At 43.7% G+C, this 17054-nt stretch overlaps 1 protein-coding gene and 1 long non-coding RNA gene across 2 annotated transcripts; one reads left to right on the top strand and one right to left on the bottom strand.

The window, feature by feature from the left end:
• Positions 1–18: 18 nt before the first annotated feature.
• Positions 19–13891, bottom strand: lrrc17 (leucine rich repeat containing 17). Its single transcript, XM_028953863.1, has 4 exons — positions 13674–13891; positions 10569–11405; positions 2930–3085; positions 19–1974 (listed from the first exon to the last, which is right to left on the bottom strand). The coding sequence occupies exons 2-4, from the start codon at positions 11314–11316 to the stop codon at positions 1550–1552; spliced, it is 1329 nt and encodes a 442-aa protein (XP_028809696.1). The 5' UTR covers positions 11317–11405; positions 13674–13891; the 3' UTR covers positions 19–1549.
• Positions 13749–14627, top strand: LOC114764332 (uncharacterized). The gene is made up of 3 exons (XR_003742497.1): positions 13749–13939; positions 14244–14404; positions 14524–14627. It is a non-coding gene; the product is annotated as an uncharacterized LOC114764332 (long non-coding RNA).
• Positions 14628–17054: the final 2427 nt, after the last annotated feature.

Below are 17054 nucleotides of genomic sequence, written 5' to 3'. Positions count from 1 at the left end.
TCCGACTTATGTGAGAAAAACTACAACGGAGTGAATAAAATTTATTTATTCATATTTGGGGTCCTATTGAACCATACCTGACATGAAAGCACGTTGTAAGTCGCTCTGGATAAGAGCGTCTGCCAATTAAATGCCACAAATGTAAATATATCAGGTATAATTTGCAATATTCTAAATAAAAAAACATTTTGAAATCAAAGTTTGAGCCCCAGACATGACAGGCATTATTTCACCATTTAGACAGGTCTCATTTAACTCATTTAAAGCTGACAGATGATGCTGTTTATAAAAATAGGATTGGGGATTTTGTCGTTGTAAACATCATTCATTTTACTGTGTCTCATTAGATAAGGCTCAAACCTGAGTATTGTGTCTTGGCTAATGCTGTGGTGAGGGACATCTTTTGCTATACCTGACATAAGGTGGGGTTAATAAGGACCAGAATTTGTAAACACAGTATGTGTTGAATGGTGGCCTTCCTCCACCACGCACCATGCAAGTGTTTGCTATTGTCCAGATCTGCTGGCAGATGATGCAGAAAAATGAGATTAAACCCTGGTTCTCAGCGTAACACTTGTGGAAAAGGCCTTTAAATTAAATCAAATTTGAAGGTGAACTAAACAAACTTTATATGAATATTAAAAATAATTAAAAAATATATATATTCTCTAGGTTCTAAACCAGAGCACCAAACTATGGTTAGTCTATGGTTAGCAGCACATTAGCCACATTAAACCACAATTCCCATTTTAAATGATTTCACTTCCAAAAAAAGACCTCAGTGTTCAATGTTATTTTGTTTTAATGCTATTTGGCAGCAAAATTAGTCCTAGAATAAGATGGTTTTGCAATCCCCAACCTGGAAACTGTTTTCAACTCTAAAACACAAGGACGATTAGCAGATGAAAGCCTTGTTCTCCGGGCTCGTTTACACTGATCTGGCTCCATTAAGGAGCTTGCTCGCTCCACGGCCATCCCTCTCTATCATTTCACCCGTCGCCAGATTCACACGGCCGCTAAAGACTTCCTCAGCTGGTCTTCAGATGGTCTGTGGACCTGTGACTCATGGGATTAATGAGACGCATCTGGTTCTGCTCTTGACTTCGGTGCCAGAGGTCTGGTTGTTCCAAGGGAAGCCCTCTTCATGTCTGAAGTAGTGCTTCATACGCAGCAGTGCTCACGTCTGAAGAACAGGCCAAACGTTTTTGACAGTTTTTATATTTTAACATGGCATGTCCACGCACTTTTGTCAATTCACATCCCTTATTAAAAGTGTGAAGTACTTTCAGTTGAATGTCTTTTAGGTGGAGAAATGATTATATTATTCCCCAAAACATCAAGTTACAAAAAATGTAAAAAAATAAAATAAACAGACTAAAACAAAGTAAAAGGTCAATCCTGCGACAATAGTAGAATCTCTGGCTGTTTTACAGGCTTGTCAATAGGAGAAATGGCACTTCGTTAACAAAAAAATTAAGGGAAAATAAGCTCATCTCTTTAATTTAAGCACACAATCTCACAATGTATATTGGGGGGAAACGGTTTGTCTTTAATTTAATCGTATGATCTCATATTTCCTGTGCATTCTCAGCGGGCTCGGAAGCAACCCCTCCTCCTCCTCCGTCTCGCCTTTAAGCTCCTGTGCTGTGTTCTCCGTCTGGATGTTGTCTGGCTGGCCAGTGTCCACCTGCTTGTCCTTGGGACACTCAGCATTGTAGGTCTTGACATAGTCCTCCACCGGCCAGCCCCTGAACTCCTCTGGCTCGCTGCACACAAGGCCGGTGTGGTCGACACCAGGGTGGTGCTTCAGCCAGTAGATTAAATAGTGGATATTGTAATCACACTTCCAGGGATTGTCCTGCAGGGACAGCTTCCTGAGAAAGTAGAGGTCCTCCAGCACACCGTACTGGAAGGACAGCAGGCTGTTGTTGGAGAGGTCCAGCTCTCTGAGGTACAGGAGGCCTGCGAAGGCAGCTGTGTGCGGGAGGGAAGAAGGAACAGAGCAGAAAATGAAGGCCTGTATGAAGTCCTTCTGCTATGCAGCTGCACCGTGGTTTATTAAGAACCGCCACGCCAATAAGTAGTTACCATTTAGTCACAACACATGCATTACTGTTGGAATGTATTTAACAAGCATGTGACTGAAGGCATATGGAACCATCTGTTTAGCAGAATCCGCTGCACGCTGTGCACTCACGTTCATTATGCATCATGAAAAGTTTACTGTAGGTGCTCCAGAAATGCACAAGAATGGGAAGATGGCATTGCAGTGGTGGCCTAGCGGGTAAGAAGCAGAACTTATGGAAGGATGTGGGTGCTCAGTGGCAGGTACCATCCCCACGCACTGCTCCCCGGGCGCCTTTCATGGCTGCCCACTGCTAACTAAGGTATGGTATTGGTAAGGTATGAAATGGTATTCTAGACTCCTTTATGAAATGGTGCTCTCTTTTCTAAGGGTAATGCACCAAGCAAACATGGTGCAAGAATGGTTTGAGGAACAAAACAACAGGTTTGATGTGTTGACTTGTCCTCCAAATTCTCACTCCAGTCGAGCGTCGGTGTCTTATCCTTGGAGGCACCATTTTGCAACTTAACTTAAAGGATCTGCTGCTGACAGCTTACCATGACAGATAACATCCATACCTTCCGAGGTCTAGTGGAGGGTCTACACTAAATTGGGTGTAATGTTCTGGATGTTTGGTATAAATATACATTCTGCACAATTTGCAGCACTTGCAAACGTCGGCAAGACACTCAGTTGCAATGGACACTTTGCACCAATGAAGTAATTAAATTTCACAAATATTGAACTAATGAAACAAAGCACCCCTTTTCACATTCAAATGCTAGAGATCTCAAAAGGATCTTCTCAAAACTGCAGCCATCATTATCCTGTGATTAACGTCAAATGCTGTGTCAAAATGATCACCTGTGTCAATATGATCAAGGCTATTGCTGCTAAGATTCAGCAACTTCAGGTCCTTGGCAGCCACAAACTCTCTGGGCTTTAGCCGTTTGATGCTGTTCCTGGAAAGGTCCATCTTCACAATGTCGACCGGGATGTCAGCTGGAATGTTCTTCAGGTCTGCAAGAAATCATTGTGGGACAAAAGATGGAGGGAATCAATTAAACAAACCAATGTATAGATCAAACATCTGGAACATTCAGCTGTTTCCAATTTCATGGGCTACAGATCTGCTATTGTTGTCTCAGCTACAAAGAGCTGCTGCCATAGCCGTCTCTGTTCCTGAGTCATGAGGTAATGGTGTATATTACAACATTTCCCATATGCTAGAGTCGTGGAGATTTTGAATGTGAGCCTAAAGCCAAAATCTTGTTCAGAAGTCTAAGTCTGAAAATAACCGGAGTCAAAGGAGTCAAATAATGAATTCAGAAGTCGTGGTCCCATGGGCGTAGCATGCACCGCTCAACCCAGTACATTACGAACTAGTAAAAGTACATCCTACAAGGGGCATTCCCCAAATATTAAAAAAAAAAATTTGTGACAATTGTGTATTTTATGTATTTGTTTACCCCACTTCAATAGTCAAGGACATCCCAATATTTGGTTCCTTTCCGATTAATAGGACTTCCTCGGTCCTGTTCAAAGGCCTACAAATATTCAAAACTAACCGGCCACTTTTAAAGGACTTTCTGGGTTTGGTGGTGCCCTCCAGCTGGCTAACCATAGATGGAAACATCAGCCAAAAGTCCCCAGCTCCAGTCTGTACTGTATAGACAATGCTGGTGGTCCTCAAATGGACCCAATTGTGTTTAGCACTTTCTGTCCCAGGGGGAAAAAAGCATGATTATCTCAGTTCTCACATTTATAAGCAAGTCTGAGAAGTCAAAGTACTCACTTGAAAAGGATATACTTAGCAGTAATGACAGCATTTGTTTATTTAAAGAGTACTGCTGCCATTGTGTCCTTAAAAAAAAGTTAAAACCCTCTTGAATCAAACCCAATGCGATGCCATTAGAAAATTTATTTCTGTTGAACAAACCACTAAAACCTTTACAGCCCCAGATGTTGGGTTAAACAGGCTCCAACAGCGGGCAGCATCAATCAAACATGCGTACACGGAAATGTCATCACTATGGTATGAGTCTTGCATGTGTGTTTGGTCAGACAACAACAATGCACCGCCTTCCTTTCCGGCCTGGGGCCCTATACTGTCTGCCAAATTCTGTGAGGTGACAAAATATTTTCCCTGAACCCCTGGTGTATGAGGAGTATAGAATCAAACATGATTCATGTTATGTGGTGCTAAAGTGTTTGATACTGACACTGGTGTATTGCAGTTAAAGGCTCATGGCCAAGGGCAATTATACAAAAAATATATGTAGTATGCAAATTAGCTTATGATATAAAAAATCTCATGTTAACTTGATATATTGCTGCTGCCCAGCAACATTGTTCAGTCCAGTAAGTAGCTGATGCTTTGTGAAAGTACACTGAGTGTAAAAACATGGTAAACTAGATTGAGATAGTGTAACCTTCTGAAGGTTGACCAACCTCATGTTTGCCTGTTGTAAGTTATGTTTAATTTTCCTTACATTAATGTTTCTGAAGCAAACAATAGTATAAATAGTGCTGTGTCAGTGCTGTGTTTATTTGCTTCCATTTTTTTGGGAACATCTGTCTCCCAAAATGAACACATTTCTGCATCAATTCCTGCTGTTGCTTTGTGTAGGTTTGCAAATTACTCTAATTTAATAGTCATTTCCTGCATGGTTCATCTGTTGTACTTATTGTAAATATATGAAAAGTTATATTTAAATTATTCAAATTATTTAAATTATTCAAATTATTTAAATTATTTAAATTATTCATAATTTTCATGAACGGCTCTTGTGGGGTACTTAGTTAATGAGTTTGTAATGAACTGCCTTGCCTTGATTCCTAATTGTGGGCACCTATGATTACATGAATAAAACTGCCTCATTTGTTTCATGTCTTCATTGTGTAATGTGTTGTCCTTTGTTAATATGCATGCTTTGTTCAATGTTTTTTTTAAATAAATCCCCTTTCATGTCCAAGTTGTGCGAATGCACAATGTCTATATACACATATAAATGATTCACACAGTACACAGTATATGCACATATATGCAGCAAAAACTCACCGTGCTTTATGGCAATAAGGAACTATAGTAAAATAAATATAAAATATATATTCTTTTACCATTGTGCGAATTTATCCTGAAACGCCATGTGTTATTTTTGGATGCTACCTTCTCACAGAAACATTCGCTGGAAAACATGGCATGTCTTGTTATCATTATTGCGCAGACTGGCTATTCTTAGGATTGTAAAAATAGGAGCCAACATTTATTTAGGTGCATGTATTTACACTTCTCCAGTTCTGCATGGCGTGGTCCTCTGGCCTTCGTTTGCTACTGCTCCTTCTAGTCAGAGAAACTTTAACACATCGAATTTAAATAATGCAGATGCATAAGCTTAGCTTTTTACAGTTTCATCTGCACCACAACTGAAGCTTTTGCGATAAATTATGAAGAAGATAAGCAGAGCATCATTCTAATCGGGTTTTCTGTGGACAAAAGAATGTTCATGTATCCCACAAATACAGAAAAGATGACATAACTAGTAAAGCTGGGCTGGCAACTGCGGTCAGGGCTCCAGAATGCTGACTCGTCTTTTCTGACATATGCTCTAGGCCCATTTGTATGCCTGTCAGCATTAAAACTTTCTCAATGGCTCGCTGAAACCTCTCATTTTCTTTTGTGTCTTTGTTGAAAACCTCATAGCATGATGTGTCCTTGAGGTCTCATAAGAAAACAAACGTACTGGCATAATTCTACGGTATATGAAAGTGTTTATAGAATCCAGATTTTAATTACAATTTCTCTGTGTAGTTGGCAGTTTTAGGATTCACATTCAATGCTAATTTAAATTGATATGTTAGAATTTGTTGTGCACGTCTGTTTGTTTCCCCACTTGTTCCTTCAGTTAATGTGTTGAGATCACTGTCAGTTTTGTGATTTATTAATTCCTTCTCAGAGATGGCATTCTAATTCTCTGTGGCTGTGGCACAGTGGAAAAGCCCCATGATAAATCGGAGGGGGAAATAAAGAATGGTTTCAGTCTAGAGATGTATGAACACTAGACCGAAGCATAGGCAGGAAATTCCTCAATGCAAAGCCTCTTTTTTAAGGGCAGCAGAAAATGTTGATGGCAGAACAAAATACAAGCAGGCCAGTGTTGTTTGCTCCTTTTCTGTGTTCTGAATGATGTTTTTCAGAGTAAATGGGAGTCTTTCCGTTTCTTATAAGGTTAATTTAGATCAAAGTACTTCCAGCATTTACCATCAAATAAAAGGCAACATTAATAGTCCTCTTCTTTACACAGATGGGCATTGTTTTGCAGCAGGGCTGAAGAAGGAAGGAGGATGTGTGCTGTGCAGGTTTTATACAATGCAGACTGAAACCCAAGATTTGAAGAAATTCAAGCCTTGTGGAAGCTAGGGTGTCCTGACATTGGCTATAATGTGGCATTTATGTGGCTCCAAGGACAGTGCTCCAGATGTAAAAACAGCTGCCCTCCCCGAACACCCCTCGCTGCCTCCCCACAGTCAGCAAGGTCTCATGTTACATGGTTCCAGACACTTAGAAACAGCTCTGCCATAGTTTACAGTTACATGACAAACCAGGGCCTGACTGTACATCGGCAAAATCCCAGAGATTTGTGTTTGTGGAAACATCCACATGGTCTGCATTATGCTCTATGTACTGCAGGACTAAGCATTGAATGAACAATAATATATATACGAAAAACAAATCAAGTCATAGTGAACAACAAGGGATTTGAAGGAGTGACATTTTAAAGCACTCACTGTGGATAAGATGCTCTAAATGTACATGTGCACAAGGAGAATTGCTATTGACTAAAAGAATATTCGTTATACAAGGTCATATAAATAGTACTTCACTAAAATAAAGACAAGTTTACCCTACTCACTGCTGCCCAATGAAATAGTGATCTAGTGGTCAGCAGAAAACATGGCTATTAACTAGTCAGTTCAGTTTTGCTCAGTTAATCAGTCCCCGACTTCTGTCCAAGCAGCACTATACCACAGCTCTACCCTCTTTATCCGTCACCTACTTGAGGTTTTTTCCGCGGCCTCATTGATATTTCTGGTGGCTTTCATCACCTGCTTCCCTCTCATGCCAAGGAGCCTGCATGCACGATGCAGGGATTGACCCAGGAAACCCCTTTAGCCCACCTCGAAAGGTTCACAACGAGCCCTCCAGCCATTCTCTCTGCAGGCCTCAACCAGGTCCAGGTATTTGGCCTTCTTGTGCTCATAGGGCTTGTCCATCCGGTCTTCCCAGGGAACTGTGAGTTCTAGAAGTACTTCTTGCTTTGACTTCCCCAGGTCAACCTTCAGTTGCCAATCACTCGCTGTGGCTTGATAAAGGTGATTTTGTGCTTTACTGGGGCTGATGTTTGCTCTGCTGGATTTCCGAGCAGATGGTATTAGTACAACAGCTCAGAATGTGCATATGGCTATTGCTGGACTCAGTGGACGCAGGTGTTCCTACTAGACCACAACTGTGCAGATTAGATGGGTTTGGGAGAACATCATACACAGACTGGACCTGGAACTTGAGTCCAGCTGTTTCTGACCCCCACAGTTCTGTCCAAATGATTTTCTGGGTGGGTGCTTGATCCCATATCGTTCGCTTGATCCCATCTCGTCCACTCTCCTCCAATGGAGTCCTGCTTTGGCGTTCCCCTTCCACCTCCGTATGGATATCGTCCTGACCAACTGCCATCTCTCCCTCCTTTGTGCTCTGTCAAACTGTGGTCTTGAGTGGATTACTCTGTTTACAAGTAGTTGCGGTACATGTCTTCCACTCTCCCCTTCCTCAGGACTACGGACCTTGATAACATTCTCGCCCATGTCATGAGCCTCTCCAGTCCTCGGCGGAGCCAGCGGCACACTGCCACTGATGCTGATGTTACTGTCGGATCGTACATGAAAGCTTGAATTGGAGGTCTGTGTGCCTTATCTGGACGGGGGACACCTCCATTCTACTTAGGCTGCCTTGACAAGTATATTCATTCCTAAGCTAAACAGCACCACTGATATGGTACAACCAGGCACCTTTCTCCGGGCAGTGCCACACAGATGTTCCAGATGCGAATCTCAGGCTGCAACTACTACAGCAGTCTTGAATCAGTCCAGTGATCTTCTCTGGAATGTTGTCAAAGCCATTGTCACCAACTTGTGTGGAATGGATCCACAGGCTTTAGCAAGGTCAAGCCAGGTCTCCTCTGGTTTCTCTTGTTTCCTTGATCACAAGAGGGTAACCACTCCTGTGCAGCCTGGCATGCCTGGAACTCCGCCCTTCTGCACTGTAGTGTCAATACAGGAATTGCACAGGAGAATTGCCTACAAAGCCAAACATGGAGTAGCACCATCCTACCTCACAGCCCTTATTACACCTCGCACTGCACCTCATATACTCCGAGCCTCCAGTACTGCTCGCCTGGTCCCTCCATCTCTGAAGGTAAAAGGAAAACATTCATCTAGACTCTTCTCTGTCTTGGCCCCTCGGTGGTGGAATGAACTTCCCCTTGAGGTCAGAACAGCTCAATCACTGAGCACCTTCAAACGACAGCTCAAGACCTTCCTCTTATATTTAGAATATTTAGATTAAATTGTAACTTTTCTTATTGTCGAACTTGTGTACAGAATCTACAACAGAGTGAATAATAAGATTGTATTCATAGTTGGGGGTCCTAGTGAACCGGAATTGATCTCTTCATCGATGGTAACTTGAAAGCACATTGTAAGTCGCTCTGGATAAGGGTGTCTGCCAAATGCCGTAAATGTAAATGAGAAACTCAGTCAGCCGTTTAGCCAAAACCTTGAAAAATGTATTTTCTTCCACAGCGAGTAAGGAAATGGTAAAAAAAAAAAACTGCCGATGTCACCTGCATCCTCCTCCTTTGGAATCCAGACAACTTCTCCACTACTTGGTACCTTCCCTCTCTGTCACACTACTCGGATGAGTCTCCACCGCCTCTCCAAGAGTCTAGGCCAGTCTTTATACACTTTGTAATTTACTCGGCTCGAATAATTTTCTCTCTCTGTCTCAGTGTGGTAGTAGCCTAGTGGGTAACACACTCGCCTATGAACCAGAATACCCAGGTTCAAATCCCACTTACTACCATTGTGTCCCTGAGCAAGACACTTAACCCTAAGTGTCTCCAGAGGGGGACTGTCCCCTGTAACCACTGATTGTAAGTCGCTCTGGATAAGGGCGTCTGGTAAATGCTGTAAATGTAAATGTCTCTCTCTCTCTGTAATGTTGCAGGGTGGCTCCTCATCAGGCCATTATTGGAATCCTCCCCCTTCTTGCCATGATTGGTGGGCTGTAATTGGGAAGAGGGTGTCGGTGTGCAGCGAGAAGGAAGTGGTGTGAAGGATTGTGACCAGAGGACAAGAATAACATAGACTGACCAGACCTGTTTTGTGTGTGTTTTGTTGCTTATATGTCTTTGTTTGTAATAAACGGTTAGCCATAAGTGCTATCCCGTCATTTTAGAGTTTCTGCTCCTTTGTCCCATTTGTTATGTTCCTGACCCTAGACCAGGGACGTTGAACTGAAAGAGGGGTTCTGGTGGTCTAATCAACTCCCTGCAGATGGTCTTCCTCCCTCCTCTCATCAATGATTGATTGATTACTTCTTCTTGGCATACAAGACTTCTGCTGCACTTTTGTTCAAATGGATTTGCTATAAAGGCAGTCCACTTGTAAGCCCCATCTCCTATGCCACTCGGCACATCAAAGGGAGATGAGCTTCTTCCTCATGATGTTCTGGAGCTCAGTCAGGGCAAGTTTTTCCTCTTCTCTTGGACTTTAGTTGCTTGGTGCCAAACCTCTCAGTGCCAATACTGATGTCCAATGAGCACATCGGCTGAAGGCCACTGATCAACTCATCCCCTTGATGATGCTTTTAAGATAGTATCCACATCCTCATCGAATTGCCGACACTCTGTGTCCTTATTTGCAGCAGGCCATGAGATGCTCAGATGTTCAGATGGTTTGCTAGGTGCCACATGCAGAGCTTGGATGTTCTGGCTACTGACAGCACTAGGTACTGTCTCTGTGTGTTGCTCTGCTTGCTTCCTCCTTCTACTGCCCACATTGGTCTCATACCATCTGTGAATTTTGTTGTTCCGTATTTTGTTTCTTTGGAATTGGCCTAAAATGTCAACTAAATTAGAAACTAATAAATTAGAAATTGTTCATTCTTGTAACCTCTATTGTTCCATGCCTCTTTCACGCCAGGTAACATCAGATTGAGTGTTTTTAAATACAACGTTTGATCTGTTTTACAGAACACAGTTCTATTTTTCTCTAACCCAGTTAAATAACATAACCTACAGGTCTTTGGAGTGTGGGAGGAAACCGGAGCACATGCTCGTAAAGATATGGGTGGCCAACATGTGAACTCAAGGTCTTGAACCCAGGTCTTATTGCTGCAAAACAGCTGCAGTGACTTGCAGAACCAAGGAAAGTGAACGTTTCTTCTTACCTTTATTCCTGCAGTCCAGCAGGGGCTTGGGGAACAAGTAGGTGTGGCAGAGGGAAGTAGCATCAGGTTGCTTTTTGATGCCTGGAGGTTTGGGCAGCTTGCCATCAGGCATCTGTGTCACAGTCTCCCCAAATTCAGGACACAGCAGCTCGGCTTGGACCTTCTTCAGCTTCTGGCCCTTCAGGTTGGCTGGCTCCTCACACCTGGCATAGTTCCCAAACATGCGGTTGCTGGGCAACTGCAGGGTGCGGACCAGACTGTCCAGCTGACAGTTGCACTTCCAGGGGTTGTTGTAGAGGCGCAGGTAGCGCAGTTTGGGCAAGGAGATGAACACCTCCTCGCTGAGGGTCTCCAGATGGTTGTACTGCAGTGTCAGCGTCGTCAGCTGGTCCAGGCCTGCAAAGGCATCGTCCTCGATCCTGTAGATCTGGTTCTGCTGTAGGTCCAGGCTCTTGAGCTGCCTGAAGTGTGAGAAGGTGTTGTCCCGCAGCACTCGGAGTTTGTTCCGGGCCAGCAGCAGGTGGTGGATGTCCTCGGGCCATCCCAGTATTACCGCAGTAAGCTGGCGGTCCTGGCAGTCATAATATTTATTCCCGCCCTCTGTGTACTCCTTGCAGTCGACGGCATAGCGCTTCGCTGCGCCCGCCCGACCCTGGCCCCGTACGGTGCCCCTCCCACCACGGCCCGGCCTCCTGGGCTCGGCAGCCCGGAGGACCAGGAGGAACAGCAGAGCCGTGAGCACCCGCATCCTGGGCACTGACTGCGGCTGAAGAACCGGGCTGGAAAAAGCCCTGGGCAACTGCTGGCTTTACTGCTGAACACTTACAGCTGTAGCCCCTGTGTGGGAAAAAAAAAGAGACACCCGGTCACCGACTCTTCACAGGGGGAAAATTCATTTACTACACATGTTGACATTGTGCCTCCTTTCCTCTTTTTTGTTTTCTCACATCGAGTCATTTAGTGCATCTGCAAAAAAAAATTAAAGACCTTCGAAGTTTTTTATCCTCATGTAAATAGAAATTTCCATAAAACCAGGGCTGCAGTGCAGAGTACCTGAAGGTTAAATATCAGGAAATAAAATATGTGTCACCTCAAGATCACACAGGCTAACACAACCGCTGTTCCTAATGCAGAATGCAATTTGAATGGCAGCTGAAACATTAAATCTATTCCTGTATAAACCTCAGAGAAATATTGCTCTATTAAATCATGTTCCTCGCCTGGGATCTGCTCAGCCAACGTCACGATCCCACACGTTTGGACTGAGAGGAGCTGAAGACACATGCTGAGGAAGCACTGAGGCTTTCAAAACAACAGATGAACGAATTTCCTAGACTTGTATCTTATTTAATCGCCACCAGTTCAGCCCACATCTAGCTGCAGGGTGAATTACAGGCCCCCTGGGTGTTGTTAGGCAGCAAAGGAGATTTGCCCTGCTTGCCAGCAGCCAAGGCCAGTCCTGCTGTTTCCAGATCAGTTTCCACTCTTGGGGGATTGGATGGAGTAAGCGAGTTCACCGTCCTGCCAAGATCACAGGTCTGCCCTGATGTGTAAGGCCCCTGTCCATGAACCCGAGTCATTATGTTTTGGTGTCTAACGTTGTAAAATTAGATATTAAATGTTAAAACTGATGCCCACAAACACTTTATATTAGTATGGGGTTACATGGGTACAGGGCTTGCTACTGGCTCAGTGATGCTTTGTTCCTCTCCAAAGTACAACACCATAGGCACACCGTCTGCAGTCCGTCTGGCTCTAGTGGTTTGAGTATGTGTTACGTAATGCATCTTAACATGGCCTGTCCTGTTCCAGATTAAATGGAATAGAAGATCTGACACACATTCACACTCAATCAGAAGGGTTTTGGAGTCAAACTGGTAATTTCTTAACTCCTTTGTATAATTTATGCATTGACATGGTGTTGACCCCCTCACTAGTCACTTTTGATATACCAGACCAGCATATTTATATTTATAGCATAATAAAAACATTTCATGTTTTAACTCTGCACAATTATTTTTAATCCATCAGAAATGATAAACACTTTGTAATGAACAATTCATGTAGAAGAATAGAAGTAAAATGATTGCTTTCATTTTGTGAAAGACAAGGGTTTATGATTGTTCTTGAAGCAGATATAAACCCTAAAAAGAGGTCATGTGCATCCATCCATGTGCATCCACCGACAGGAGGCACACCAGGGCATGGTTGAGGAGTTAGCTTGCACAGCAAAACCCTCGGGCAAAGTTGTGGCTTCCCAACAAAACCCCCAAATCAGCACCCAGGGGGAATGGAAAATCCTCGGAAGGAAATAGTGCAGAACACAGGCACCATTAGCAAGCATGTTTTTTTTTTTGGTCATTTTCATTTTCAATTTCCACCCAAATCTGCCACATTTTGCTGTGAACGGGGTATTCTGTGGAGTACGTGATATGTTTGGAAAACTTTGGTAGCCCCCCTTCCTTCCTGTGCCATATCATTCATCAGCATAATCCAGAGAGAGCTGAGTAGAGGGAGGGGGAACGAGTCCTTAATTAAAAACACTTGAAACCAGAGAGAGGAAATGTCGTAGAAAATGCATCATTTTAATTTATCGAACTCTCCACATTCCTTTGTCCCGTATGTCCTGACTCACGTCCCTATGCAACTTTGTTGTATGGGGCTCCTCAACTGAGACCCAAAATCCTTCAGGGCAAATTTAGTCCCATCTGCGGAGACTGTTCCAAATCACATTTTCTTGTCCTTTTTACTTGAACCTGTGGGTGCAGGTGACCTTGAAAAGATTCCATTCGGTACAACATGCTCTCCATTCTCATTGCCTTGAATTGGCGGCAGCACAGTCTACCGCTCACACGTACGCGTGACTTTCCTCCTCTTACAGAAAGGAAGTTGGCACAAGCCCCTTGGTATCCACCGATACACTAATTCTTTAAGTAAGAACCCCTACATGCACATGCATCTGCCCTGCTACAACACATTCCTCCACCATGTGCACTCATCCTCTGAAAAGCCTACCGCATATCAACTTTTTACATAGTTGCCTGATTAAACACAGCCACATGCATGTCTGGCAAGCCAGAGAGGGTGGGGGTGGGGGGTCAGTACCTGTTCCTTCCCTGGGACCCACGGAGCTCCGGCTGGCCCTGCGTCCGCCGCTCTTTGTCCTGTCATGAGCTCTGAGTCGGACTGCAGAAGAGCTCCTGCCTCTGAGGCTGTGAGGGGCTCTCTGTGTTCCGCAGCCCGGAGCCTCGGTTTTAAATTACACAGCTCCTCTGCGCAGGCAGACAGACAGGCAGGCAAGCCCCACATCTCCAATGCTGCAGCCACTGGATCGCCTCCAGGTTACTACTGAAGAGCTCGTCCCGGTGTTTGTGAGTGATTCAAGCTACAAAAGGAGGGGGAACGATGGGGCTCAAGGATAAGCAAGAGTTCGCTAAAAATAGTCCCTCCTTAACTCTGAATGAGCTATGGATTCTTGAGCACTGCCTTGTTTATAGACAAAGTGAACCATGAAGCTTTTGGAGATTTTTCTGTATTTTGTAAAATGCTGATTAATAATATTGTGGGAATTATCTCTTTTTTTGTTGCTTGCTACCTACCGGTGTCACGGAACATTCCAAGGTTGTTCAGTTGGAGAAGATCCATCCACTAATGAACTTTGCCTCCCTTTTACAGGGCCCCCAGTTAATGACGAGTGGGCTTCACCCACTGTTAAATCTGTTGGAGCTTTGAAGCTCCAAGCACCATCTGTTGCAGAGGCCTAAGAAAGTTAATTCTGTTCATTCTTGTGAGCGACAGGAGAAAACCTCCACAAGTGCACGCAGAACCATTAAAAGGTGTGTATCTGTTTGATCATGGGATTAAGTGCATGCCTTCAAATGTTTGTCAGAGCATTTTTTTTCTATCTTTTGACTGATGTGTTGTCATCATGCACTTCTATGTTTCATAATTGCAGGTCCCAGAGTGTTTCAGGTCTTTCGTCACAGGGCATATTTTCCCAGGCATCAACATGTTGCCAACTTCATTCTAGCCATGAATATCCCCCCTTGTTCCACATCCATCTTTGGACATTTCCACTGCCTCAGTGCTGGCGATGACCCTTCCTTTACCCTTCTGATGGCCAGTGTGTTGAGAGACTTGCAGTCAAATTGGCTGGTTTGCTATCTCTGTTAGCATGAACATTCCCTCAGCCTGTGAACAGTGGCTACAATAAACTATTCTGGGTTTTTTTTCCAGTCCTAAGCAAAAAGTAATATTGTCTCTACATATTTTTTATCAGTTTAACTTGTGCATCAAACATGCACCCAAGCATGACATAAATCAGACATAAATGGGATTTATTCCAACTGTCACGGGTGGACTGGACATGGCATGAAGGAGGACGCATTCGCACGATCACAGGACAGGGGTTTAATACAAACTTCACGAGACAAGGGAACATTAACACGCACAATGACCCGACGGCGAACAGACATGAACAGGATAGTTTTATACAATTATATAAATAGACAACAGGTGAACACGATCAGGGAACATTACACGAGACGAACATGAAACTCCGGTCCGGACCCCGGATCCGGAGTCAACCCCTGCCAGTCCGGATCATGACACCAACATATATGGCTTTCTATTAAAAATCTATAAACAAGAAAAAGAAAGAAAAAGAGAACTTAGGTGTTATATTTACTGCCACTATTTAATATCATTTATGGCTGAAGCCCTTTATATGATGGGGCAGTGGTGGCCTAGCGGGGCAGTGGTGGCCTAGCGGTTAAGGAAGCGGCCCCGTAATCAGAAGGTTGCCGGTTCGAATCCTGATCCACCAAGGTACCACTGAGGTGCCACTGAGCATAAGAACCGTCCCCACACGCTGCTCCCCGGGCGCCTGTCATGGCTACCCACTGCTCACTCAGGGTGATGGGTTAAATGCAGAGGGCAAATTTCACTCTGTGCATCGTGTGCTGTGCTGCTGTGTATCACATGTGACAATCACTTCACTTTACAAAAACAGATCAGTCTATAATTTCAATGGTAGGTTTATTTAAACAGTGAGAGACAGAACAATAACAAAAAATAAAATCCAAAATATTGCATTTCAAAAATGTTCTAAATTAATTTGCATTTTCATTAATGAAATAAGTATTTGATATCCTGTCAATCAGCAAGATTTTTGGCACCCAGTTGTATTTTATACAGGTAAAGAGCTGACATTGGATAGCTTCTCAACTCATTACTTGTAGAAAAGATACCAATCCACAGAAGCAACTAATCTATCCAGATTCCAAACCCTGCACCATGGCCAAGACCAACGAACAAAGACCAAAGGGCAGTGGTAAAGACCAAAGGGCCTTGCAGGTAAGGAAACTGACTCGTAATCGGAAGGTTGCCAGTTCAAACCCCAAAATGCCAAGTACCACTGAGGTGGTAAAGTACCCTCCTCACACACTGCTCCCCGGGCACATTTCATGACTGCCCACTGCTCACAAAGGAAAAATAAATGGATAAATACAGAGGACACATTTCGTTATGTGCACCGTGTGCTGAGCTGCATTGTATGACAATCACTTTACTTTCGCCAAAGAGCTTTCAAGGATGTAAAGTGAGACTGTTACCCATTAGGTTTCTGCCACCACTACCCTTTTGTGAAATAGTTTAAAAATATTGTGATATTATTTTTAGACCACATTCCTCAGCCCTTGTTTGGACCATTATAATTCCTACTTTACTTCAACACTGAGGCATGCTGGTTCAAACTGGTTCAATTTGCTAATGACGGTGTCTCAGGACAAGGAATTTAGGACTAGGGTTGCCAACTGTCCCGAATTCTCCAAGACATACTGAAATATGGGTGATTTTGATTCGTACCTTCCAGGGCAGCTCCAGTACTTTATTCCAATCACAGCCTCATCGAACAATAATAGACTACTGTAAGCATTGCAAAACTCATGCAAACGTTGCCAAAACAGTATTATTATGAACCGGCGATATGAAGTCCTGATAACAGACAAACGTCAGATCCCATAATGCAGAGCTTCAGTGTCCTTGTTGAATGTGATCTTTACACTTGTAAGGATGGACATCACGGGAGCGTCGATGATTGTGCGTCAAGATTTGGCACAGGGATGTCACACCTCCCCCTGCAGACAGCTGATATGCAAGACAAAAGGCATGCTCCCGTGATGTCCATCCTTACACACTGCAGCTGAATCTGTACAGGAGCAGTTTCCATGTTGACCGCATTGTTGGTCAGCTGCTCTGGTAATGCACCTGCAAGAAAGTGTCCTTTATTTGGGGCTGAGAAAGTTGGCAACCCTACTAAGGACCCAAGTGTGAACATTTAAAACAAAGGTCTTTTTACAAAGAAAAATTGTAAGCAGAATGTGGGGACAGTACCCAGTGTTCGGGATTCGAACCAGCAACCTTCCGAATATGGGTCTGTTTCTTTACCCACTAGGCTAACTACTACCTAGATCCATTATATTATAT

This window comes from Denticeps clupeoides, chromosome 15 (assembly GCF_900700375.1).
Source record: "Denticeps clupeoides chromosome 15, fDenClu1.1, whole genome shotgun sequence".
Classification (NCBI taxonomy): domain Eukaryota; kingdom Metazoa; phylum Chordata; class Actinopteri; order Clupeiformes; family Denticipitidae; genus Denticeps; species Denticeps clupeoides.
Note: the sequence above shows the minus strand (reverse complement) of the source record. Positions and strands in the feature narration are given on the sequence as shown.